The following is a 19598-nucleotide window of genomic DNA, read 5'->3' on the forward strand; positions in this document are numbered from 1 at the left end:
AGTCACATACGTTGGGATCGTTCTCGTACAGGTGTTTCTGAATTTTTTGTGTGTGGGCAGTCTTTACTCTCTTGATGCCAAAGATGAGGATTTTCCTGGCTGCTCTGAGAGCTGGTCTGTCTCCAGACCTGGAGGCAGAGTCCCTTGCTTTTAGTAGAGGGCGCACCTCTGCGATCAGCCCGTCTATCTGGTTGGGCTGTGACATGAGCCGTTCCTGAGGTAGCGACGTCAGCTACACACTGACAGGTTTCATTTGATGTCTTAAGTTTACGCATTTCACATGAGAAAGTTTCTACCAAAAACAGAAATAGAAATAGAAAGTCTTGTTTCAATAATTATCAATGATCTGTAGTGGACATCAAGTTTGTGGATAAAAATACTGTAAGCTCATGCCATCGTTTAGAGGCAGGGTTGCCATTTGTCTCCAGCTAGGTATCCACATCCAATCTGTGCATTTGAGCCACATCAAAATTAGTATGGCTTTCTACCTGTTCAGGATGTTTACATATGAGTGTAGTACATCTCCTACTTATCCAAAGGCAGTTAGATAACTTCCTGTGTACAGCTCTGACCCTGTCAATGTCCTGTATAACTGATTCTCACAACAAAGATGCAGCTAAGGTGTGTTACTTTAAGTTACAAACAAGTGGGCCTTTTTCTTCCTGCTGTATCAATGTGTTTGAATGTCTCAATGTGTACTCTAAATATGTGTGTGACATGGACCTTGTCACAGTTTGCTTGATTTAATACCTCATTTCTATCCTGTTGCTGATAAATAAATAAACACATGGAAATTTTTATGCCTTATACTCGATAGAAATTATTAGTAAGGATATATGGTCAAGTATTCATGGTTTTCTGTCGGGTTATATCAGACCGTCAAACACAAAACCTAGAAGGATAAGCTGAGAAGTTCCGATGGCAGAGCAAGCGGACAGGTTGATTGGGAAGTCAGTCAGCAAGTGTTAAATACAACCGTTTCTCCTTGTACCGACGGAAGATGAGAGGTGACCTGATAGAGGTGCATAAGATGATGAGAGGCATTGATCGTGTAGATAGTCAGAGGCTCTTTCCCAGGGCTAAAATGGCTAACACAAGAGGGCACAGTTTAAGGTGCTTGGAAGCAGGTACAGGGGAGATGTCAGTGGTAAGTTTTTTAAGCAAAGAGTGGTGAATGCATGGAATGGGGTGCCGGCAATGGTGGTGGAGGTGGATAGGGTAGGGTCGTGTAAAAGACTCTTGGATTGGTACATGGAGCTCAGTAAAATAGAGGGCTATGGGTAACCCTAGGTAATTTCTAAAGTAAGTACCTGTTTGGCACAGCATTGTGGGCCAAATGGCCTGTATTGTGCTGTAGGTTTTCTATGTTTCTATGTTCTAACCCTAAAGGATTGTTTTAAGGTCAGCCATAAGATGCTAAGCAGCATTTTTTATTGTTCATTGAGTGTTAGAGAAAAGTCTCATATTCTTTTCTCAAGCACTTCCACATCCCCTGCCCACCCTCACTGCCACCACAACGTCACCATCTAGCATGCATTGAAGATTGACCCTGTGGGTCTTTTACTCAGGAAATTATCATGACACACCCCTTACTCAGGGAGATTAATCTTCATTTCCCGGAGATTATCAGGAAGGTTTCCTTGGGATATTGTAATAATTCATGGTGGTAATATAACAGAACATGTCATTTTCTCTAACACCACCAATTTCTGGTTGTCATACAATCAACAATGTGTCCAGGTAAATAAGGTGAATAAATATGGTGTATGAGAACAATGTTTTCACCTCCATGTTATGGAGAAGATGTTATTGCAAAAGAGAAGTTCTGTGAATGATTTAGAAATATTTGGGATTGTCAATTAATCTGCAGCGACACAAATTAAACTAGTAAATTCTTTTACCTTGTTTATCTATGTCAGGAGTTCCCAGCCATTTTTATACCATGAGCCCTTACCATTAACTGAGAGGTCTGTGGACCCCAGATTGGAAACCCCTGATCTGGAAGTTGATTTATACCTGTTTTTGATCCACTAAAATGTTGTTGAATTTAGTCAGGTACCTTTCAAAAAATTGAGAAGTTGGTCAACAATGACACTTGAAGCATTGTTCGGGCACTTACACTTGGAAAGAAGCTCTAAAATAATTCTAACTTTAAATAATTCACGACAGGACCAGGTTCAATGCAGTAGAACTGTTGGAATTTTTCTGTACAGCATTCAGGAAAAAGCATTGGCCCTTAATGCCATATTCCTCATAGGGGGAGGGTGTAGGCACCACCAATACAATTATGGCTGCTTTAAAGGAGAGGAGAGAGGATGCAGGAAGAAGGGGAAAGAACTCCATAATTTACAAAAGAAACATGGAATTCCTGGTGCATGTACAAAATGTTTGGAGATGGGGCCCCAGTATCAGTGGTAGAAGAGCCTGGTAGAAAGTGGATAGAGTTCCTTTTCCAATAGTGAGAATACCCATACTGTGGAATAAGGTTAAAACAATGCCATGATCTCACAGAAGCATCTCAGTGAGCTGCAGACCACAATAAAAAGCTTCCTTGCATAGGCACAATTACTCAGAAACTCTCTAATCACACACCCACATGCACACACAGAGGGACACTTTATTCTAGTCCTGACGAAGGGTCTTGGCCTGAAGCGTCGACTGCACCTCTTCCTAGAGATGCTGCCTGGCCTGCTGCATTCACCAGCAACTTTTATGTGTGTTGAGACACTTTATTTTACAAGATTCTTATGAACATTATCTTCGTTTTATGAAGTCCCTTCTATATATATAAAAAAAAATTAGTGGCTGCATTGTCTGTGCTGCTGGGAGATTTGGCTTTGGTCTTTCCACAGAATATTCTACTGACAACAACCTCGAAAAACCCAAGCCAAAATTTCATTTTACACCAGGATGAAATGGGCTGGTTGCAATATCTCTGAAGAATCAGAATCAGGTTTAAGACTCTCTGGGACTGTACCCCTAGTGCCACTTGAACCAAAGTACCTGACCCTTTTCATGTGGCCAATCCTGCACATGCTGATGCCGCCAGCACTGAAGTGTTGTCAAAATGTTTCTTCTAAGATTCCTTTAAATGTGTGTCTTTGCAGCCAAATACTGAAAAGAACTGTTCACTGTTTGTTGTAGCAAGCTCTGCAGACTTTGAAAGGTGTCTGAGTAGTTGTGTCACCAGATTCCTATCCTTAGCATCATTATTTAGGCAGGCAGTTATCAGTTATTAAAATCTTCAGTGAGATTACCTTATCTCAGCAGAATGTTCCTTTAACTAGACAAAGGCAAGAAACTGTCACAATTTGTTCCTAGTTATACTCTAGACTGTTCCATGATAGTTGGAGTGTTTAGCTTTAACTTACGTTGCTCAGGGGAAAAATGAGTGTTGCTTGAAAATTGATATTCTTAAGTATACATTGGATTCTTGGGAAAGGTCAGATATGGTAATGAATATTATGACTGGAAATAACTGTTTCAACTTTGTGACCCTGAATAAAAATCGCCTCCAGTTTGAATTAAAGTTAGATTACACAGTCTTGAAATAACTGGTGTTGTGCAATCAAACCTGTAGGCTGTTAATTCTGTGCAATAATATAAAATCAGTGTAAAATAGAAAAATAAATGTTCTAGATACTAAATTTGTAATGGATGGAAGAGAATGCTCTTTCATCAACACAAGTTTAATATCTAAATATTGTGGATTTGGTTTCATTGTGTTTCACTGCACAAAAAGCTAATTTTTACATTCCATTTCTCTCGTAATAAAGGCCATTCAGCCCAGCAAATCTATGCTAGCTCTCAGATGAATCATATTAATTGCATTCCCCTATTATTTCCCAGAAATTTCTCACATGTCCATCAACTCCTCCCCAGTTATTCCTACCATCACACATGCTGCAGTTGGAATTGGTTTATTATTGTTGCCTGTACTGAGATACAATGAAAAGCTTGGCTTGCATACTGTTCATACAAATCAGATGATTACACTGAGGTAGAATAAGGTAAAACCATAACCATGCACAATAAAGTGCAACAGTACAGAGGGAATGCAGTGCAGGTAAACAATAATGGGTAAGGTCATGATGAGGTAGATTGTGACATCAAGGGTCCAACTTACCACATTGTAACAGTGGGGTAGAAGCTATCACTGACTGTGCCATAGCTGCTTTCAGTCTTTTGCATCTTCTGCCCGATGGAAGAGGGAAGAAAAGAGAATGTCTAGAGTGAGTGGGATCTTTGATTACATTGGCTGCTCTACTGAGCCTAGAGGAAGTATAGACAGAGTCCACAGAGGGTTGGCTTGTTCCCATAATGTGCTGAGCTGTGTATATAACTCTCCCCGGTTTCTTGTGGTCACACGCAGAGCAATTGCCATACCAGGGCACGGTGGTTCCAGATAGGATGCTTTCTATGGTGCATTGATAAAAATTGGTTAGGGTCAATGGGGACACGCTAAATTTCTTTAGCCTCCTGAGGAAGCAGAGGTGTCGCCGAACTTTCTTGGCCTTGATGTCTATGTGGTTGTCCCAGGGCAGGCTGTTGATGAACTTGAAGCTCTCAATCCTCTCTACCTCAAAACCATTAATATAGACAGGAGCATGTGTACCACCCTCCTTCACGCATCTGATGATTAGCTTTCTTTTGCTGACATTGAGGGAAAAGTTGTTGTTATAACGCTATGCCACTAAGTTCTATATCTCCTTTCTGTACTCCTATGTTTCAGTATTTGAAATACGGCCCATTACAGTGGTATCGTCTGCAAACTTGGAGATGGAGTTATAGCAGGGTCCGGCCATGCAGTCATGAGTGTACAGGAAGTAGAGCAAAGTGCTGAGGGTGCAGCCTTGTGGGGAACCAGAGTTTAGAATAATCATGGTGGAGATGTTGCTGTCTATTCTTGCTGATCAGGAAGTCTTTTGGTCAGGAAGTCAAGAATCAGGTTACAGAGGGAGGTGTCGACTCCCAGGATTTGGGGTTCTGCATGAGTTCCTTGGAGTTAGAAAGAAACCATAGAAACCATAGAAAAACTACAGCACAGGAACAGGCCTTTTGGCCCTTCTTGGCTGTGCTGAACCATTTTCTGCCTAGTCCCACTGACCTGCACACGGACCATATCCCTCCATACACCTCCCATCCATGTATCTGTCCAATTTATTCTTAAATGTTAAAAAAAAGAACCTGCATTTACCAGCTTGTCTGGCAACTCATTCCACACTCCCACTACTCTCTGTGTGAAGAAGCCCCCCCACTAATGTTCCCTTTAAACTTCCCCCCCCTCACCCCTAACCCATGTCCTCTGGTTTTTTTTCTCCCCTTGCCTCAGTGGAAAAAGCCTGCTTGCATTCACTCTATCTATACCCATCATAATTGTATATACCTCTATCAAATCTCCCCTCATTCTTCTACGCTCCAGGGAATAAAGTCCTAACCTATTCAACCTTTCTCTGTAACTGAGTTGTCAAGTCCCGGCAACATCCTTATAAACCTTCTCTGCACTCTTTCAACCTTATTTATATCCTTCCTGTAATTTGGTGACCAAAACTGAACACAATACTCCAGATTTGGCCTCACCAATGCCTTATACAACCTCATCATAACATTCCAGCTCTTATACTCAATACTTTGATTAATAAAGGCCAATGTACCAAAAGCTCTCTTTATGACCCTATCTACCTGTGACGCCACTTTTAGGGAATTTTGTATCTGTATTCCCAATTCCCTCTGTTCTACTGCACTCCTCAGTGCCTTACCATTAACCCTGTACGTTCTACCTTGGTTTGTCCTTCCAACATGCAATACCTCACACTTGTCTGTGTTAAACTCCATCTGTCATTTTTCAGCCCATTTTTCCAGCTGGTCCAAGTCCCTCTGCAGGCTCTGAAAACCTTCCTCACTGTCCACTACACCTCCAATCTTTGTATCATCAGCAAGTTTGCTGATCCAATTTACCACATTATCATCCAGATCATTGATATAGATGACAAATAACAATGGACCCAGCACTGATCCCTGTGGCACACCACTAGTCACAGGCCTCCACTTTGAGAAGCAATCCTCTACTACCACTCTTTGGCTTCTTCCATTGAGGCAATGTCTAATCCAATTTACCACCTCTCCATGTATACCTAGCGACTGAATTTTCCTAACTAACCTCCTATGCGGGACCTTGTCAAAGGACCCTGTAAAGTTGTGCAAAGTTACAGTATTGAAGGTGGAGCTGTAGTCAATTTATTGTCCTTTGGTATGTAGAATGAAATTGGGGCCAACAGAAGATGCCCAGATAATTAAAGGGAGAGAGTGTGTGAAATTTCCACACATTGGATGAAAATTGAATCTGTCTCTCTGAAGCTACATGGCAGCAGTGATGACCTGTGCACTGCTATGCTGCCATCAATGGAGAAGGCAAAAAAACATTGCAGTTAATTTTCTGGACAAAAATAGAGTGATTCATGTCTTTTTAACCTGTCCTGGTACATTCAAAGATTTGTTCTCAGATAGCTCTAGCTCCATCATCGCAACCTTTCAAAATTGTGCAACTTAGAATAAGAAAAAACACAAGTAATCTGCCAAAGAATATCAGTTTACACTTTTGTGCACCAAACCTTATCTTCAGTGCTCCCATCCAGACCCCCATTCTTTGTCCTCCCATATCTATTATTATCTTCCACATTAATTAGCACACTTTTATGTTGTTAAAATAGTTATTAACATTAGTCCAGTAGCCACAATACAAATACTTTCCATCTTGATTAGTGAACATGCTGTATCTCCCCAGAAGTTGTTATGCTACATTTTCATGACATGAGTATTGAGGTCAACCTTACGGTGTTTGTTAACATGGTCCTATGAACCTACTACTACTACTATTACTACGTCGACTCAGGCCTAGGGGGCCGGCATCAGGCACGATGACGGACTCCCCACTTCTCCCTCTCCCTCATCAGTGTGTTCAGTTCATCTACATTAGCCGTGCCGCTGTCTTCTAGGAGCGTGTTGACCATAGTCTTGTGAGGGCGCCCGTATGATGACTATGCTGGCCGGTAGCTTGAGGTGGCGTAGACAGTGCCCCGTTAGTTGCAGTCTTCTCACCTCGATTTTAGTGGAGAGCATCGGGAGGTTGGTATAGAGCTCAACATCCGTCATGTGCTGTTGCCAAGTCACGTCAAGAGCCATCCGGAGCATTCGTGTATAGCAACCATCTAGAGACTTTCGCATCGTCTTAGTGAGTGTCCACGTCTCGCATCCGTACGTGAAAATGGACTCTATGACTGCAATGAAAATCCTGTCTTGGGTCAGGTTGTCAGCGACTCAACCGGCACACCCCCTGGTGCACTTCGGTTAAACAGGGAGGAGGGTGTGTAGGCACCCAGCAGGACTAAAAACAAAACCTGTCAAAGGGCGGATGAACTCTTTGTGAGTCAACAGCCACCTACTGTCTGTGTGAGGAGTGCGCCCCACACAGTCTTTCATTTCGCGCCTTGTAAGGCATTATGATGACAGACCTATGAACATGGTAGTCATAAAATATGCAAATTTACATGTTGGCTTTATCGGATTTTAACCCTACGGGTTACAGGGGAGTATACTTAATTAATGGATGCTTGAGTGATGAAGCTGGGTTTGAAAGAGTTTCATGCAGGTGAAGAAGAGATCTGGAAAGGCTGATGTTTCTCAAGGAAGTACTGGTGGTATTCCTTTTTTCAAGGGGGTGTTGGAAATTCCCTGGATGTACAGTCAGGCGCTCTGAGCTAGATGGTGCCAGAGCAGCATCAGTAATGAGTAAAATCACATGAGTGCAGGTTATGAATTCCTATACTTTCTGGAAGCCTGCATTGCAGGCAAATTCCTATATTTGGAGTAACACACACAAAATTCTGGTGGAACTGACCTGCTGTGTTCCTCCAGAATTTTGTGTGTGTTGCTCCGGATTCCAGCATCTGCAGAATCTTTTGTGTTAAAATCCCTGTACTTGGTCTGTCTGTATCTATAGGCTAAAGGAAACAAAGCAGTTTCTCTTTAGGAATATTAAGTTACAGTGAGGTCTAATTCAGCAGTGAAGTGAGCAGTAAACTGTGGGACACACATCAAAGTTGCTGGTGAACGCAGCAGGCCAGGCAGCATCTCTAGGAGGAGGTCCTGTCGACGTTTCAGGCCGAGACCTTGACAACAGGGTCTCGGCCTGAAACGTCGACAGGACCTCCTCCTAGAGATGCTGCCTGGCCTGCTGCATTCACCAGCAACTTTGATGTGTGTTGCTTGAATTTCTAGCATCTGCAGAATTCCTCGTGTTTGAGTAAACTGTGGGCTTTGGCAGCCTGGAATGATCCCGAGGCAAGGAAACTCAGAAGAATCTTGATTCTCACTTCCACAAGCAAAGCATTTCGAGAATATCTGAGGGGTTGCATTAGAGATTGTGGGAAATCCCAGATGTTAGTGAGTATGATGAATAAAGCATGCTTTCTGGCAATATCTAATGCAATTTTAAGAAGAAATGGAATTAGTAGAACTTCACTCTTTGAGTAAATAAAAAAAATTCACATCAGTGGTGCTGGGACTCTCACTGTGGACAGGTTTCGTGAGTTGAATGCTATTGATATCATTTGGGAATATTAAGCTAGAATGAAACAAAAATCTCTTCAAGAAATGTGGAGACAAATAACTCAAATCTCATTAAGATACCAAGAAATGTGTTTGTTTTCGTACTCCAATTTAACCTAATTTCCAAGTGCGATATTAATTATTGGAATATTGTGGATGTATTTCTAGGCTAACCAGTTTACCATTTTTATTTGGAATTATAGAAAGAAGAGGCTATAATATCTGCCTGTATCATCAAATGGTCAAAAATATTACTATAACACACCTATTGTAACAGGTCCTGCTGAAGGGTCTTGACCTAAACGTCGACTGTACGCTTTTCCATGGATGCTGCCTAGCCTGCTGAGTTCCTCCAGCATTTGGTGTGTGTTGCTCCGATTTCCAGCATCTGCAGATTTCTTCTTGCTTGCAAAAATATTACTGTGTTACCTAAAGAGGCTTTAGATGCTTGCATTTGTTTATCATACCTAACGTAGCTAAGCATTTAAAAAAGCTTTGTAGAGTAGTCAGCAATTAGAACACAAAGAAAGATACCGTATGTGTAAAAAAAAAGGTTTAATGGGAGAAAGAGAAAATCATGGATGCCAGTGGGGAAGAAAAATAAATTATATATATATGTATATAGTCAGATCACCGTGTTTTAAGTGATGTTGGCTGAGAGGGAACCATTTGTAACCACATGGAGAGCAACCTTGTCTTTTTGGAATCTTTTAATGGAATAATGAAATCTTTTAGATTTGCCTAATTAAAGGCTTGATTGAAAGAAAGCATACTCACTCAGTACATTATGATGTGCTTGGTCCTAGTTGAATTTGAAGCATACTCTCCTACTTGTGCAGCTGTCACCCATGACTCCATGAACTCAACAAAATTAACTAGTTTAACCAAATTTTTGGTGAATCTATCTAGTTCTGTGAATGTTTGTTCCATTCCATTTATTTGGATGCAGACCAAAATGGGATGAAAACTCTAATTATCAGATATTTCGCCAGTAGAGGGAAGCACGGTGACATTTTGTAATATTCACTTACACACTAACTTTGTTTTCTTCAGCAAAACTCTTCTAAATTTAATTTACTCTTAACACATGAAACTAATGATCTTTCTGTGTGACAGTAGTCCAAATTTGTTCATTTATTTTGGCATCTCTTAACTTCCTCTTAGGTTTTTGAACAACTTTTGAGATCAAACTGGAAATTTTCCAGGTTAGCATTGATGCTACTTGAATATTTTTCTGAATTATTAATTCAATTGATGACATTCACCATATATAATATTGTATATATCATACATAATACATGTATTTAAATGCAGGGCAAATTAGAACACTATCAATACTACTACAATACCGTAAAATAGTGTATTAGTTACTAATTGTTATCAATGGGGGAATTCATTCAGTGTACCTGTATGCTGCCGTGTTCTTTTGATTTCCTTTGTAACATTCCAGACGATTGTCAATATCTTTGCAGTTTCGAACTTGTTGAAGTTGTGAAATCATTGCATTTTCACTCCCAGCCGTTTCTTGCATCTTCAAGCCTGAATGCTTGAAACCGCAGTGAGCAAAACAGTTTTGAATGGTCACACTGCTTATTTTACACAAACTATCAGTCAAAAATTTCACTGCTTTTTGAACACAAGCACGTGCAACTAATGCTGTTTAAAACTGTTTGCTCCAAGCACGGTGTAGTGTCTAACAGCCACACAAATGCACTCTTCTGATGCTAGCTCGAAGCTGTGCGGCAATAGTCCCCCGCCCATTTAAGCAGCAATAATGTCCCAAACGAAGGGAATCTTGGCTATTTCCTCAAAGAGTTGGCTCAGTAAGTGGCCCTAATTGACCTGATTACCTGATGTCCCAATTAACCGGAATCCACTATATTTAGGAAAACCTCAGTTAAAGATATAGTGTGCATCCCACAAGTGCTTTTGCATGTTATAAGATAGTAAATTTAAAGATATCCAAAAGTAAAATAAGTATTTTTCAAGGATTTCAAGATGTGAGGATTCTTCACCTACTACTGATTTAACTCTGCACAACACATATTTAATTGAGTAGGTAAGCATTTAAAAATTCTGATCCACTTTTGAAAAACTTATTTTTGGTGAATTGGGTAGCACTGTCAAACACTATCATCATTCCCCTCAAAGCCTTGCTTAGCTATTTTAGAGAATAAAATATATTTGATGTGAATTTGGAGTCACAGATTGTTATGGTACTAAAAGGCATTAAAGCACCATATGTGTTGCAGCATTCCAGTAATTTCAGAGCTGCCACTGCTAATAATTTATTTAATTCCAGATCCATTTAATTAACTGAAGTTTAGGTTCCTCTTCTACTATGATGGGATTTTAATGAATGTTTGCAGATTATTATTAAGGGTGATTTTTAACACATTATTTGTCCTCCATTAGATATCTCATTGTGATCTTTGCAGTTCAGTAAACATATAATCTGTAATTTAATATGAAGAACTTGAACAGCTTTTCTGCACACATTATTCTCACTGTAAAATCCACAATTGAAATTGTTCAGTGTTGCTGAGTGAGAGTAAAAGAATTTTTAAAACATACAACTGAACAAACTCTGATTCTGAAAGCGCTATTTTATGTGTGCTTAGCCTGCATGATGATACTACTGTTCCTGAATGCCACAGACACCCCAGCTTCCATTAAAAGAATACAAATCAGATTAACTGGTGAAAACTGACAATGCCCTGGCCAGAAATTCCTTTTGGGTAGCTATACTGAGGCTAGAAGTGAGCATTGTGCCTTCTCTGCCAACTATAAAACCCGGGGCAATATGTTCTTAATATCTTTGCATCATTTCAATCTTTTTTGAGTGATTTCCAAAAAGGTTTGTACTGTAATCTGTTCATAATAAATCTAAAGCAGGTTGTTTAAGTCTTATTATGGTATTTGAAAATCAGGTGACTATTGACGGCAGGGAAGAGATTCAAAAACAGCTCTGCCAGCTTAGATTATCAGATTTGGTCAGGGAAGTTATAATTAGTTAGTAATTGATTGCGACAAATTGTATGCACTCCTCTAAAAATAGTTCTTAGTATAGCATTTTTAGTGAACCCTCCTCCACACCTCCATCTTTGATATCTGCACATGAAATGTTCTCTTTTTTCTGAAGATGTGTGTAAGTCATGTTATTGTGATGGTAGTTAGTTGGGCAGAGTAGACTAACAATATTGGCAATGGGGGGGGAAGGAGAAGAGGACGTTTGAGAGATAATGTAGTGCTGTAGATTAATGGAAAAATAATCTGCTACACCTCCCCACCCACCCTAGCTGCATAGAAAATGTCTTCTTTTCTTGAAGACGGAGAACTCTGAAGGAACTGAGAGGAGCTGACCCAAACTCTGCTCTACTCATTACCAGCCACAATTTTCCACAGGAAATTTTCCAAAAGGGATTTGTAATAAACCCCTGAAATAATGTCTGCCCTTGCTGAATAATGAAATATGTGATCGAGAGAGTTAACAATGTTACAATCTGTGCCAACATTGGGTGCTGGCTGTTCATTTGGCAAAATAATCTTTCTGTCAATTTTATTCTCTCATAAAGGTGCAGTAAGGTTGAATTTCCTGTTTTCTCATAAATTTTCTGCTATAAAGAGTAAATATGTTTAAAGTACAGTGTCTTAAATTTCCATATGTGAATCTAAATATAGTCATCATTAAAAGAAGTTATATTATTTGCAAATGTTACTGTTTAATAACTAATTTCCAAATCACATGCTTCCTACTTGTTGCATTTTCATAGATTTAACTTTCAAACAAATTGATAGGTACTCTTGAAATTTCAGAGGACCTGGATGATTTGAGGATGGAGGGCATTACTGATCACGTGCCGTCTGGTAACAGGTTTAGCCAAGGTCGAAGCCTATACTCTGCAGAGCCTCAAGCCAAAGTTACACTCAACATCTGCTCGAGGTGTGCCAGGTATTGTAGCACCCGTTTTGTATCCTTACTGTCGACGTATTGTTACTTGTAAAGTCACCATCTTTGATTCTCAAATATTGACATGATTATTCATTCCCTTTGGAGCAACTTTTAAGCTGCATCCAAATTTTCAGGTTTAATTTTAGCAACAAAATGCCACCTGCATATTGGCAATACACTTCAATAAAATGCCCAGCCCACCAGTTGCTTCCTCAAAACTCATCTGTAAACTTATTAGCCCAAAATCTCCTTGCAGTTTGTAAATCTACTAGGTGCAAAATCCATACATTTTGCGTGGTAAATTTCTAAATGAAATCAACTGCAGCGTTTTAGACCTTTCTAGTTGTGAATAATATCACATGACAGAACATTTACAAGCTCCACTCATAGAAATTCTTTGTCAGCCAGTCAAGCCATGCTCTCAAATTTTAACCAGGTGTCAAATCTTGCAGGCATTCAAAAATAATTAATTTTAATTACACCATATTTATTTTTTAATATTATCTAATACAATAATACAATAAAATATTGGGAAATGTGGAAACAATTAAATAGATTTCTGTTAACTAATTCAACAAAAATCTCAAGAATCTTGAAGCATTCCTTCCCTTGTCAATACTCGTTTTTGAAATGAATGCAGGTACAGAACCTATGGCAGATTTTATGGCAAACAGATTTCCTGGCATAACTACTTGGGAAATGATGGGAGTTCTTGTCCTGCTGCTGGACTCCAGGAGAAATACATTGTCCGAGCACAACTAGGAATTAGCTGGGAAGTATCGGTCAGGAACTTCGGGAATAGTGTGTGCATATACAGGAATACTGAGCTTCCTGACAATTGAAACAAATATCCAGTCTAATATTTCTTTTGTCCAGTATTGCTAGATATCTCAGCAGTGGTAATGTCAGATCCCACAATGAAACAGACACTAAACGGTTCCAAAGACTAAAGTATGCTAATATTTAGTTCTCGGTGTCTTGACATTTTGGTTAAACTTAATCTTTCAAAAGTTCTTTGTTGACCTCCTTTTCAAATTTATTCTTTAAGGTATGGAGTATCATCAGCAATACAGTACTTGATGTGTTCTCCCAAAAATGTCTGGGAACATTATCTAGGTCCTCTATATTCAGTACAAATGCAACCTCTTTAAATCCTCTTCCATACTCAGAATTCCTCCTCATTCTGTATTGTCAACAAAACTGGAAATATGACCTTTGGTCCTTTCAAACAAATTGTTGACATAATTTGTGAAAAGATGGTGCCCCGGCTTGTTTTCTCTGATACCCCACTACCAATCTAAGTACGATTCATTTATTTCCAGTCTATGCCTTCAGTCCTTGAACCACTTCATAATCCATGTCAGCGTATAATCTTTCTCTCATGAATTCTAACTTGCCGATCACCCTCCTCTCTGGGATGTTATGGAATACCTTCTGAAAGTACAAAAACACTGCATCCACTGATATTCTGTATTCTAGTTTTTTAGGCACATCATCACAGAGTTCTGGTTAATTAGTCTAAAATGATTTTCCTTTTACAAATTCATGCTGATTCTGATCAACCCTTTTATTCTTTTCAAAATATTCTGTTATTCAATCCTTCATTACAGATTCCAGCATTTCACGGGCCATTGACTTCAGACTGATAAGTAAATAGTTCCGTTTTCTTTCTTACTTCTTTCTTGAATAATGGGATTACATTTTCAATCTTCCATTCTGCAGGCAAAATTCCAATATCTTTCAAACTTTGGGAACTGATAAGCAGAGCATCCACTATTTCTAAAGCCACCTCTTAAAGGGATGTTTGATCATCAGGTTTCTGGATTTATCAGCTTTCATGCTCACCTATTTGTCTCATGCTACTTAAGGACTAAAACTTCACTACTTTGTTTCTTCCTCCTCTCATGATTTTTTTGTATGTTCAGCTGATTTTATATGTGTAACTCTCAGTTCGGCTAGCGACTTAATATAGGGGATGATAGCCCCCCCTTGGCCTGGCCAAACTTAAGAAATCTTGTTTGGGTGGATGCTGCACGATGTGTCCCCTGTTACAAATCAGTACCATGAAATAACAAACAGTACACAATATGCGATTAAACAATTGAGTTTTATAGTTCTTATATGGTTAGTAAAAAAAAAGAAAAAGAAAAAGAGCCCATTCTCATGAAACAATGCAATATTGCAGCTCTCTGATAGGGCCGCTCGTCCACCATCGACCTCCTCTGATTGCCGCTGACCCTTGGACCCTTGCTCCAAGTCCACTCCATCCGGCGGTCTACCAACTCTCTCCATTCGCGTCTTCTCTCTTCATCTCTCCCCGGCAAAAGACCACGAATTCCCTGCCCCCAGTCACAGAAGAAAGAACGATATCCCACTCATTGGCTAACATGCCCTGTTATCTCTAGTCATAACCCAAACATTGCTGCTACAGAGAAACCATTACCTTAGCAGTGGAACATTACAGAGAAGCCATTTCATTAGCAGTGAAACCTTACGTGCGTTACATATGTCTTCTACTATGAAAACGCATACAAAGTAATTCTTTAATTCCTCTGCTGTTCCTTTGTCTCTTCTCCTGGTCTTAAAGTTTCTACTATTAGTTTTAATGTTTCTTGCCTGTTTTCTCTCAGATACTGTCTTGCATTTCTTCATCAATTTTTTGCTCCTTGCTTGTGAAAACTCCCAATTGTCAGGCCTCCAGGAATTTCTGACAAATTTACAGGCCTCTTCCTTGGCCTTTGGTTTCTATTGTCAACCACTGGTTGAATTTCTTCTTCTATTGGTGGAGAAAGTTAAAAATAACTATTATTAATATACATGTCACCATATACAACCCTGAGATTCATTTTCTTGTGGTTGCATACTCAATAATCTTAATTGAATCAATGAATGACTGCATCAACAGGGTGGACAACCAGTGCAATGTGCAAAAGACAACAAACTGCAAGTGTAAAAAGAAGGAAAAAATGAGGAATAATAATAATAAATAAATAAACAATAAATATTGAGTACATGAGACGAAGAGTCCATAGGTTTTGGGAACAATTCAGTGATGGGGCAAGTGAAGTTGAGTGAAGTTATCCCTTCTGGTTCTAGAGACTGATGGCTGAGGGATAATAACTGCTCCTAAACCTGGTGGTGTGAATCCTGAGGCTACTGTACCTTCTTCCTGATGTCAGTAGCAAGAGGAGAGCATGACCTGGGTGGTGGGGGTCCCTGATGATGGATGCTGCTTTCCTGTGACAACACCCCATGCAGATGTGCTCAATGGTGGGAAGGGTTCTCTCCATGATGGACTGGGCCATATCCACTACTTTTTATTTTTTTGAAATTTAAACAAATTCTTTCCACAGTCCTACCTTTCAATGTATTCTCCCAGTCGAGCATAACCAACACTCCTCTCATGCCCTCATAGTTTCCTTTGTTTAAATTTAGGATCACAGGTTTGCACTGAACCACGTCACTTTCAAACTCAGAGTTGATTTCTATCAGATTATCAGTGGCATCACAAGTAGAGCTGCTGCTACATAGATCAAATGACGTGGGTTGATTCCTGACCTTTGTGGAGTTTGTGTGTGTTGTGACTGATCAAACTAAGCCATGCAGAAGCTGTAACTCAGATATATATTAAACAAATATTCAAAACAGCAGATAATATGGAGAGAATCTGGTTCTCCCATTCTCACACAATACTTCATACTTTAAAACACAAAGACAGCAATAATTCATTAACTACAGTGGCTATAATCACGATTTCATGTATAGAAAAGTAACTTTGCTAAATGATATACAGTGGATTTCAGTTAATTGGGACACATTAGAACCAGTACATTTTAGTCCAATTAAGTAACTGCTCCAATTTGCCAAAGTTTCATTGAAGTAGATTTAACTGAATAACAAGTTATATATTTAAATGAAATACTGAACAAATTAGAACACTATCAAAACTACTATAGTACTATAAAACAATGCATTAGTTATTGACAAAGGAATTAATCCATAGTACACTGCTGTGTTCTTTTGATTGATTGTAAGTAAACAAAATCAATGCCTTCAAATTCAGTACTTGCTGAAGTAGTGAAAATGCTTCATTTTCACTCCCGGCCATTTCTGACATTTCGAAGTCTGAATACCTGAAACCGCAGTGAGCAAAACATTTCTGAGTTGTCTTACTGCTTATTACTCACCAACTCTCAGTCACAAAATCACAGATTTTTGAACACAAACACACGCAAGTGACGCTATTTAACAACTTTCCTCCTTAAGCACAGTGCAGTGTCTCACAACGTGCACTCAACTGGCTTTAGTTAAAAACTGTTCAGCAACAGCCTCCTGTCCTGGTTAAGTGGCATAGTGTTGCAAATAAACAAAGGGATTCCCAGCAACACACATCAAAGTTGCCGGTGAACGCAGCAGGCCAGGCAGCATCTCTAGGAAGAGGTACAGTCGACGTTTCGGGCCGAGACCCTTCATCAAAGGCATTCCCAGCTTATTTTCTTAGTTTATTTTTGTTCTTTAAGAGTTGTCCCAAATACAAGGGGTGATTGTTAAGTTTGTGGCCTAAGGTAGAAGGAGATGAGTTATTAACTTCAAACTTTCTGCATAATCACTCAAAGAGTTGACCTGCATGTGCATGTAACGAGAGCTGTATAACTCATCTCCTTCTAACTTAGGCCACAAACTTATCAATCACCCCTGCTGTGGACACTTTCAGGAGGGCCAAGATCCGTATGTTCCACGACTGCTAGACTAAGTGTGTAAATATTAAGTTAAAGTTAAAGTCTGTCCAGAGCCTTGTGGCCCATCAGGCCGGTGCTTATGCCGGTTTCTGTGGTGTGAAGCGAGTACCCATTTTCAGCTGGGTGGACTGGAGCAGTGTGTGATTAAATGCCTTGCTCAAAGATACAGCATGCTGCCTTGGCCGAGACTCGAACCCATGGCCTTCAGGTCGTGAGCCCAATGCCCTAACTACTTGGCCATGCGCCACACGTGTGTAAATGTAGGAGGGGACTATGTTGAAAAATAAATGTGCTAGTTTATTTAAAATTGACTCCTTCTACCTTAGGCCACGAACTTATCATCACCCCTCACAAGCAGCAGCAACTTAATTGGAATCCATTGTATTTACAATGGTCACACACCCCAACTAACAGAACTCCTTTGACTATTCAATATTGATGGCTGGTCTGACAGAGTATAAGCACAAACTCCGAGACATCCAAAGTATACTGTACCTCTTCTGTCACAGTGTTGAGGGATGAGTCCCTGATTATGCAACTAGCCAGAATATTATGTGACAAAACAAACCTGTCTGAACTGTGTTTTAAGTGACAGGAATATGCTTGTAATGATGCATTAATACAGGAAAACACCATGCTCTGTCATGCTTCCCTATTCTCATTCTGCTTATTTACTGTCTTTCCCTGCATGACTTCAATGGTACAGAATCAGAATGTGCCATACCTAAAAGCCTTAAAGCATCAATTGAAATTAAATTGCCAACAGGTTCTATTTCCTGAAGACTGGTTCTCATTTTAGTTAATCCATGGTTATGAGGGAGTAACTTTATTACTCCAGAATAATTCCCAATTTTGTGTTCTACCTGTGACTGCATGGTTTTTCTCAAGAGTGCCCCAATTTTCTCCCACATCCCAAGGAATTGCAAGTTGATTGGTTAATTGGCTACAGAAAGTCACGTCTAACATCTAGGTAAGTGATAGAATCTGGGGCAGCTGATAGAAATCTGGGGAAAATAAAATGAGATTAGTGTAAGTGGGTGGCTGGTGGTTGGTGTGGACCTTGCGGGAGAAAGGACTGGTTTCCGTGCTGAATGAATCTAGTAACGTCACTCTTACTTAAAGGACGTGAGTGCAGTGTGGAAGAATGATCTTGTCTTGAGACATTATGATATAGAACCGGAATAAATTTCCATTTAGTTGAAGCACAGCTAATGGTGGAAAATATAGACCAGTGAATAATGGTTGTAATATTGGGAATGGCACAACCCAGGAAATTAGAGATATATGTAAATGAACACTATAGCTATAACGAGGAAAGTTAACCTACATAGAGACTGGGCAAAACAAACTTGTCAAAGTAGGGTTGAAGATGAACCCATGGAATGTACACAAGATCAATATTTTGAATATAGAAAATAGAACAGTACAGTACAGTAAAGCATTATGGCATATGATGTCTATGTCAAGTTAATCCAATTTCCCTGCACATAGTCAATATCCCTCTATTCCCAGACTGTTCATGTGCTTGGTCTAAATGCCTCTGTCATATCTGCTTCTACCACCTCTCGTGGCAGCTTATTACAAGCATTTACCACTCTGCCAGAAAAAACAGCCTCATAAACCTATTTTAACATTTCATCTCTGACTTTAGACCATAAGACACAGGAGCAGAATTAGGCCATTTGACCCATCGAGTCTGCTCCACCATTCAATCCTAGCTAATCCCTCTTTTCTACCTCTTCAACCCCAGTTCCTGTCCTTCTCCCCGTAACCTTTGATGCCATGTCCAATCGAGAACCTATCAATCTCTGTCTTAAATACACCCAAGCACCGACTCATCCTGCAAGTTAACCTTCAGGGTGTTCTGCACAAGGACACCCAAGTCCCTCTGCATCTCAGATTCCTAGATTTTCCCCTGTTTAGAAATGGCCCGCACATTTATTTCTACTACCAAGTGCATGACCGTGTATTTTCCAACGTTGTATTTCATTTGCCACTTTCTTGACCATTCTCCTAATCTGTCTAAGTCCTATGCATCCTACCTGTTTCCTCAACACTGCCTGCCCCTCCACCAACCCTCGTAAAATCTGCAAACTTGGCAACAAAGCCATCTATTCCATCATCTAAATCATTAATATACAGCATTAAAAGAAACGGTCCCAACACCAACCCCTGCGGAACACCACTAGTTACTGGCCGACAACCAGGAAAGGATCCTTTTATTCCCACTCGCTGCCTCCTACCAATCAGCCAATACTCTAACCATGTTAGTAACTTCCTTGTAATACCATGGGCTCTTA

At 39.8% G+C, this 19598-nt stretch overlaps 1 protein-coding gene across 2 annotated transcripts in view; it reads left to right on the forward strand.

Moving 5' to 3' along the window:
* Nucleotides 1-19598, forward strand: part of c1h8orf34 (chromosome 1 C8orf34 homolog) — a 356319-nt gene that overhangs the window by 235176 nt on the left and 101545 nt on the right. The window contains exon 8 of one of the 2 annotated variants that reach the window (XM_063042009.1): nucleotides 12424-12559. In XM_063042009.1, the coding sequence (XP_062898079.1) occupies nucleotides 12424-12559 (136 nt within the window). The remainder of the gene's footprint in view (nucleotides 1-12423; nucleotides 12560-19598) is intronic. The other variant, XM_063042010.1, reaches the window with a different exon arrangement.

The sequence above is a fragment of the Mobula hypostoma genome, chromosome 1 (genome assembly GCF_963921235.1).
Source record: "Mobula hypostoma chromosome 1, sMobHyp1.1, whole genome shotgun sequence".
Classification (NCBI taxonomy): domain Eukaryota; kingdom Metazoa; phylum Chordata; class Chondrichthyes; order Myliobatiformes; family Myliobatidae; genus Mobula; species Mobula hypostoma.